Here is an 8,512-nt window from a genome sequence, read left to right on the forward strand (position 1 = left end):
AATAATACCACCCACCACTGAAGAACTTGGGTTTCCTAGACTACTATCATCTGTATTCAATTTAAACCACCATTGAGCAAGCATTTGCCAAGCCATAAGCTTTAAATACTGCCTCGCGGGAACTTTAGGCGGAATTTGCAAAGCCTGTAAAATCTGCAATTCGTAAGTACAACATTTATTAACCTTTTTCATGTCTTGACTTAGTGAACCCATCCAATTTTTAATAGTATGCCAAACCGCACTAATAGATTGATTGCGCCCCTCCATACGGGCAGTGCATCTTATGCACCAAAGGTGCCAAGTAATAATCAACGGAAGCAGCCCCAATAGCCCATAAGTTATTAATTAATTATTTCAGTCAATATGTCATCCTAGAAGCAAAATTATGGTTAAATAAAAAACCAAATTGTTTTTTCTGAATTATTCAGCTTAGAAGAAAAATAATATTATTTAGAATTTCTAAAAAGTGTAAAAACATGAACTACTAGAGTTAAGTTGCTAAGGAGGAACTTACCAGCCTCTTATATGTTATTAAAAATTTAAACTTGAGATTGAAGAAAAGAAAAATAGAAGACATGAAAATGCAAACAAGAAAACACAAAGCTAAGCTTACTAGTGTTTATCACAAAAAAAATAATAGCAAGTGGAGATGCACACTTCAACGAAGTTAAATCATTTCCTTTGCCAATGCGGATTTATGTAGAGAATGGCAACAATTGCCAGCAATATTGTCACGTAAGACACCGCAAAGCTGATGTAGAAGACTTCCAAGTCCATAAAACCACAAGTTTCATCTCCCTCATTATTAGTTTGAATGGTATATGATGGTTCAATTTTAGTGCAAGCCTTATGTAGTGGAGGTCCACACAGGAGAGGATTTTCCTTGTAATTGCTTTCATCAAAGGTACCGAACAACTGAGCTTTTCCTTCTGGTATTGTACCCCAGAAGTTATTGTGTGCCACTTTGAAGACGGCTAGAGAGTTCAACTCTATCAATTGAAAGGGGATAATACCATCCAAGTTATTATGGGATAGATCCAAGCTCTCAATTTGCTTAAGCTTCAAGAATAGAGTGGGTATCGATCCGGTTAGTAGTGAGCGAAATAATTTGTGAATAATAGTGGAATGATCTGAATTAAGATATTTATAGGATTTTGAGAAATGAAAGATAAAAAGTTGAATAAAATATTATAAAGTTAAAATATTGTTAGAATATAATTTTTATTTTAGGATTTGAAAATTTTGAATTTTTTTATGTTTTGTTTGGAAGTTTAGAAATATTGTAATGATTAGGTAATGATTAGTCATTATATGAAAAATTTGAAATTTAGAAATTAAAAAATATTTGTATTTGAATAATGTTTAGATGTTGAGATGAGATAAGATAGGATGAGATGTGTTGAGACTATTTGCTAGACCAAATAGGGCCTTTAGGGGATGTTTGGAAATAATTTTCATCTCATCTCATTTTCTTCCCAAACATTATTTAAACACCAACACTTTCGAACTAATCATTATAACCTTTTTCAAATTAATCATTACAACTTTTTAAAATTTCTAAAAAAAGCAAAACAATTCAACTTTTCAAATCTCAACACAAAAAATTATATTAAAAAATTATATTCTAACAAAAATTTAAGTTTATAATATTTTTTATTCAATTTTTTCGTTATATTTTTCCAAAACCTAATAAATACTTAATTCAAACTATCTCACTACTATTTACAAACAATCTTACTCCTATTCACAAAATTCTCATCTCATCTCATCTCATATTATTCCCTAAGCATTCCCTAATAGTTGAGATCAAATGTCAGATGGTTGAGAGAGGAGAGTTGTTTTTAAAGTTTGTTCATTTGATAGAGAGATTAGATGAGATTGTTTTAAATGAATTGAATAAAATATTGTTAGAATATTATTTTTTAATATTATTATTGTTTTGAGATTTAAAATGGTTGAATTGTTTATTATATTAATTTGTATAAGAATTTGAGAAAGTTGTAATGATGAGATGTGATGAGATCGGTTGAGAGTGTTTTTGTATTTAAACGGGTCCAGTTTCAATAAAAAAAAAATGGTTAGCACTTATACTCTGTAGTTGTAGTGTTGCTTTATGCGGTGAGTTGTTTTTCACTTGCGACAATTCTTTCATCCTAATCCAATATTTCTATCCAACATGATCTTAAAATTACATTTGTAAAGTCCATGAAGCTAAATAGGCGGTGTGAAGTTTGGTTTTACACCCATCAATAAAAAGTCGACACGTAAGTGGTCTATGAAATTAACGGTAGAAGCGACTTGAGAAAATAATCTTCCGTACGAAAGTGTCTCCCCCCAGTTACTCTCTCCCTCTCTCTGTCTGCTGAAGCCATCTCTCTCCCTTTCTCTCTCCTCAGCTCTCCCTTTTTTACCCCATCAGTTGCTCTCTCTCTCATCTCAAGCCAATAGACAGATTTGAGATGGGGAAAGGCCCTTTCTAATTGTTGGATTCGATTTGGAGATCATAAAAAGCTAATACAACTCACAATCGATGAAGATCTAGTGATGCTATGGGCAAGAATTGCGACAAGTTGATAAAGATCAAGATGGTGTGTTAATAGCTTGAGTCATAAATTATCTTCGATTTTGATAGTAGATTTTTTGAAGGAATAGACCCCCAATTTATGAGAAGTTGTTCTTTGTGTTCCAAACCCATTTTTTACCTTGTGTAGAGAGATGACCAAGTTGTAAAATGATACGTATCATTCTGTTGTTCAATGAGCACCTGTAACTTGCAAGAATGTGACAGCATTGATATTGCGTGGACAGAGAGCTCAACAATGGCTTGAGGGTGGAGAAAATCTGAGTTTTGGCCTGAGAGAGAGAGAGAGAGAGAGAGAGAGAGAGAGAGAGAGAACATCAGTGGACACAAAAAAAAAGAAAAAAAAACCACATAAATTTGGCTTTATTACTTCTTTTGTTTTCTTGAGCTTTCATGAATTGACATTAGCAGAAAAGAAATCACAAAATTAACTTGTACGTAAAATAATATCTATGGTTCAAGCATCTTGCTTGATTGGAATTTGAGGAAGCCTGTTTGGTCATCTAGCCATATTTTATTAAGATCTCAAACTTGTGATTAAGGAAAAGAAAAACAGAAGACATATGAAAAAGCAAACATCAAAACATGAAGCTACACAATTCTAAACCTAGATAGTTTACCAGTGCTTGTGACAATAAAATAGTAGCAAGTGGAGACACACTCTTCAACAAAGTTAAACCATGCCCGTCGCCAGTGCAAATTTATGTAGAGAATGGCAACAATTGCTAGCAATATTATCACATAAGACACTACAAAGCTGACGTAGAAGACTTCCAAGTCTATAAAACCACAAGCTTCATCTCCCTCATTATCAGTTGGAATGGTAGATGATGGTTCAACTTTAGTGCAAGCCTTAAGTAGTGGAGGTCCACACAGGAGAGGATTTCCCTCGTAACTGCTTTCATCAAAGGTACCGAACTGAGCTTTTCTTTCTGGTGTTGTACCCCTTAAGTTATTGTGTGCCACTTTGAAGACAGCTAGAGAGTTCAACTCGACCAATTGAGGGGGGATAATACCATCCAAGTTATTATGTGATAGATCCAAGCTCTCAATTTGCTTGAGTTTCGAGAATTCAGTGGGGATTGATCCCATTAAATTGTTGAACGACAGGTTCAACACATGGATGTTACTCAAATCTCCAAGCTCTGTTGGAATTTCTCCTTCTAATTTGTTACATGAAAGGTCAATCCCAGACATGTAGTTGAGGATGTAACCTTTGTAGGAGAGAGTATTATTCTTTGTTGCGAACTCCACTTCTTGTATTACTTCCACACTTGGGAAAATATAATATGGATAATCAAAAACAAGTTTGCCGACTTTGTTCGTTATCAATGCAGAGTGCAAGAATGAAGACATGTTGAAACTAATGGAAGAGGTAAGGCCAGGTTCGGATATTTTAGATTTTCTGCTGGTTGGCTCAAATGTAATGTTACTCAAGCAATGTGGTATTTGACCAGAAAAACTATTGTTGGAAAGATCCAACAAACTTAGGTTTTCTAAAAGACATATTCGAAATGGAATTTTTCCCTGTAAATAATTTGCTTTCAAGAGAAGAATGCTCAAACTTGAAAGGTTGCTGATCCAATCTGGAATGTTGCCAGTAAGGTGGTTATCTCTAAGATTTAGAGTGACTAAAGTAGAGTAACCCTTGAATGCACTGGTAATGGGACCGGTTAGCTTATTTTTATTCAAATGAACATGTATGATCTTGGACCAGTTGGAGCAAGAGGGTACAGAGCCGGACAGATTGTTATGGGACAGGTCAAAAAACTCAAGAGATTTCAAGTAACATAACTCAATAGGAATGGGACCTTCAAGCTGGTTTTTTGCGATAGCAATATCCGTCAAAAACGTCATGTTCCCCATCCATCTTGGAAGCATCCCTAACAAATTGTTATTACTGAAATCAATTACTTCCAAGATCGTTAGATTGGATATGCTATGTGAGATCTCTCCCGAAAAGTGGTTGTTGTCCAAATACAAATAACTTAGGGCTAGTAGATTCGAATTGGCAGGAAATAATTGGCCAGTCAAATGATTTTTGGACAATCTAAGGTACCTTAAGGAGGAGCAACCCATTGTCAAAGTCATTGGAATTGTTCCAGAAAAATTATTGCTTGAAATGTCTAAATATTTTAAGGAGGCCAAATTACCAAAAGAAAAAGGAATAACACCTTCAAAGTCATTTTTATAAATATTTAAAACCTCTAGATTTGGAAAAACTAAACCAAAGGTAGTTGGAATTTGACCTTGTATATTATTAAATGAAATATCTAAAGTCAAAAGGTTGGGAACAGAATGATTGGGCAGCTGCAAAGTTCCTGTTAACGAGTTATTTCCCAAATCAAGAAACCCCAACCTTGTATTGTTTTCTAGAAACCATGTGGGGAACTGTCCTGCCAAATTGTTGTGAGGGAGAAGTAGTAGTTGCAAGTCAAACTGGTGATGAAGGAATCTCGGAGTTATTCTACCAGACTTGTTAGATAAGCACCTTGAACAACTGAAAGCCTTTAATTGGAAGCCAGGAACCCATCTTTGAGACAGATCAGTTTCATCAACTACTTTGTTGCCATCACTAAATATGACCTCAAGCTTTGAGAGATTAAAAAATGAGGAGAATGTGATTGGGTTGAAGTAGTTATGTGATAAATTAAGGTACTCAAGTGACCTCAAACTAGGTAGAGGGGAGAGATCAATGCTTCCATTAAAGCGATTTGAAGAGATATCAAATATTCGAAGTTCTGTCATGTTTGCCAAACATGAAGGCAGTGTCCCTTCAAAATTGTTATGGCTGAGATCTAACTCTCGTAGATTCATAAGCTCACACAAGCCTACAAAATGAAATGAGTAATATTTAAGTTCTACCGTTAAGAGATTTTTGCTAAGGAATATTTTGTGAAAATAAGGCTTTTTACCTTGAATGATGGCCAAACTTCCATTGAATCCACAGTTTGATATTGTCAATACATTAAGGGAAGTCAAAACTCCAACTTTACTGAGGAAGCTTTTGTCAATGTAGGAACCATCCAAATACAACTCCTGTAGGTTCTTTAGTCTTCCCAACTCTAAATGTATACGAAAATTATTAAAATGTGTTAAATAGGACATAGCATATCAAATGGATGTATATTAGTCGATCTAACTATAGAGACTAATTACCTGAGATTGGGATATTGATTGGTCGATCTAACATGTTGTATCTCAAATATAGTTTCTTGAGCGATAAGAACTGACCAAGGGATGATAGGAAGCTTTCATTGAAGTAATTCCATGAGAAGTCAAGCACCTCTAGCTTGCTCAATCTGGATAATCTTTCAAAACCTACAATTTAGACAATTATAAACTGATTTCTATTGCATAATTCAAAAAATATAAAAGAAAGAAATATTTAAACGGAAAATGAAAAACAGAACAATATAAACAAACCATCCAGATATTGCATTATAACTCAAATCGAGGTACTTAAGCTCTTGAAAGGGAAGAAACAGAGAGGTACTCAGGTTAAGATACCAAACTTCATAACTATTATAAGAGCCCTTCACATAGCTCAGATGAAGCTCTCAATGTTGTCACACACAACACGTTGCCAATCGTAGCAATTACTCTCTTCGTAAGATGAGTTCCAATATTTTAAGGGTTCATACGAGGAGTTCAGGGAAGGTTTGAGTCGCAAGAGAGCTACTTTCTCTTCCCTCAAACAACCGCAACTACCATGAAAAGAAGCCGCCAACAGTAGCCACCACCCAAAAATTCCAAACTCCATTCATGTTTTCTAATTAAGCGAAGAATTTATAATATGTTCTTAGCTAGACACCAGTATTAAAATGTGTTCACTAGGATATAGCATGGAGTATCAAATGGATGTAACCTTAAAGACTAATTACCTGAGATTGGGATGAGATCTAATCCGTTGAAAGTCAAATATAGTTCCTTGAGCGATAAGAACTGACCAAGCGGTGACAGGAAGATTTCATTGAAGTTATTCCCAGTGAAGTCAAGCACCTCTAGCTTGCTCAATCCGGATAATCTTTCAAAACCTACAATTTAGACAATTATAAACCGATTTCTATTGCATAATTCAAAAACCATATTTATGTTATGTTATAAACAAACCTTCATTTGGAGCCCATCCAGATATTCTATTATAACTCAAATCGAGGTACTTAAGCTCTTGAAAGGGAATAAACAGAGAGGCATTTAAGGTAATGAAAGTGAAGATATTGAAAAAATGAAGCTCGATTACACGCCCTGTAGTGTTGTCACACACAACACTTCCCCAATCGCAACAATTTCTCCCTTCCCAATTGGATGTGACGAAATCACCAAACGAGTTCCTGAAATCTTTGAGTCGCAAGAGAGCTTCTCTCTCCTCCCTCAAACAAGCATGAATAGAAGATAATTGAAACAAGGCTGCCAACATTAGCCACCACCCAAATATTCCAAACTCCATTTCACGTTTTGGTGTCTAAGCCAAGTTATTCTTAAAGAGTTTATATAGACACCTCAACATTGACCGATGACTTAGAAATAATTAAGGCCAAAGACTATAAAATTTATATATTAAATTATTTCAAGCAAAAATGATAGACTTGGGAAGACCTTGACTGAGGACTCAATTATAGGCTGTAGACTGATCATGAGTACTAAATATCGTGAGCTTCTATCCAATTTCTCAATCTCCCTACTTTTCAATTCTCTTCACCTTCTTGATTTTTGATACGTACGTAGCAATCAACTTGGAATTAAAAAGATGAATATTTCTGATCATTTGTTACTATTTTTTAATAAATATATTTTTTACCGTTATTTTTTATGTCCAATAATTGAATTAGTTGGGAGTTAGTAAGTTATATTGAATTAATTGTTAGTCACTAGGTGCTTATTAAAACAGATCCCCTGTTTTCATCCAAGGATAGCGCCTGCCTCTTTCTCTTATGGAAAAAGAAAACATATAGTAACAATCTATTCGAGATTTTTTAAAGTTTATTTATTTAAAAATCGATTTTTATTCCTAATTTAGAATTTTAAATTATTGATTGAAATCTTTCTTCAATAAAGCTTTTTTTTTTTGTATTTAATTTATAGTTTCCACAAAATTAACATATAAAAACAGATTATATGAATTACGAACGGCACAATTATTAATTAATTTATTTTTTATGAGTTTTGGCTGGAAGGAAAGGAAAGCATTGACTCCATGTCTTTAGCCCATCAATCAAGTCTTCAAGGAAAGGAAGGCAATAATGCATTGTGTCTTCTTGCTGAAGGTAGTCACAATATTCAAATATCATAAATATAAATATTTTTTAATTTTTAATTTTAATTTTTTTTTCATCTAATAATTACTTAATTATTATAATTTTATAAAACTTTCAAATAAAACCCAAAAATAATTTAATTTTTTAAAATCCTAAAATAAAAATTATATTCTAATAATATTTTAACTTTATAATATTTTTATTTAATTTTTTTTTCTTTTTTCCCAAAATCCTATAAAACATCTTAACTCAAACCATTTTATTACTATTTACAAATTATTTTATTACAATTACTACTATTCACAAATTTCTTATCTCTTCTCCACATCCAAACGAGACCTTAGTCTATTTGTAAATCACTCCATCGGGTATAAATTATTTATAATTTTCTCAAATAGTATGCAAATTTTTATAACTAAGTGCTCTTGTCTTTCTACCGTCAATTTATCTATTCGAAACTAGTTTAACTAATCAGAACTTGACACATGACATATAAATGCCATGTCAACACCTTTACAAAAAAAAAAATCTAAAAATTAGAATAAAAATATATTTAAAAGAATCTATAAAATTAGATATTTCTGCATGATTGTTTGCTTGTATAAGTGAATTCGCGATGCCATAAGTTGTTCCTTGTAAGTTTGAGAATTTGCTTTGAACATCGATCGACCTA

At 33.2% G+C, this 8,512-nt stretch overlaps 1 protein-coding gene across 1 annotated transcript; it reads right to left on the reverse strand.

Annotated features, from left to right (window-relative positions):
• Positions 1 to 3,075: 3,075 nt before the first annotated feature.
• On the reverse strand, positions 3,076 to 7,054 carry LOC108981622 (receptor-like protein 15). The gene is made up of 5 exons (XM_018952851.2): positions 6,695 to 7,054; positions 6,466 to 6,618; positions 5,741 to 5,902; positions 5,497 to 5,646; positions 3,076 to 5,412 (listed from the first exon to the last, which is right to left on the reverse strand). The coding sequence occupies exons 1-5, from the start codon at positions 7,029 to 7,031 to the stop codon at positions 3,173 to 3,175; spliced, it is 3,042 nt and encodes a 1,013-aa protein (XP_018808396.2). The 5' UTR covers positions 7,032 to 7,054; the 3' UTR covers positions 3,076 to 3,172.
• Positions 7,055 to 8,512: the final 1,458 nt, after the last annotated feature.

This window comes from Juglans regia, chromosome 6 (genome assembly GCF_001411555.2).
Source record: "Juglans regia cultivar Chandler chromosome 6, Walnut 2.0, whole genome shotgun sequence".
In the NCBI taxonomy this organism is placed as follows: Eukaryota; Viridiplantae; Streptophyta; class Magnoliopsida; order Fagales; family Juglandaceae; genus Juglans; species Juglans regia.

Bases quoted from the DNA above. Each gene is read 5' to 3' on its own strand.
- LOC108981622 (XM_018952851.2), bottom strand. From the start codon at position 7,031: ATGGAGTTTGGAATATTTGGGTGGTGGCTAATGTTGGCAGCCTTGTTT. The intron at 6,619-6,694 runs GTTTGTTTATAA...TCTAAATTGTAG, and splicing joins TGGATGGGCTCCAAATGAAG to GTTTTGAAAGATTATCCGGA. The intron at 5,647-5,740 runs GTAATTAGTCTC...GTATACATTTAG, and splicing joins AATCAATATCCCAATCTCAG to AGTTGGGAAGACTAAAGAAC.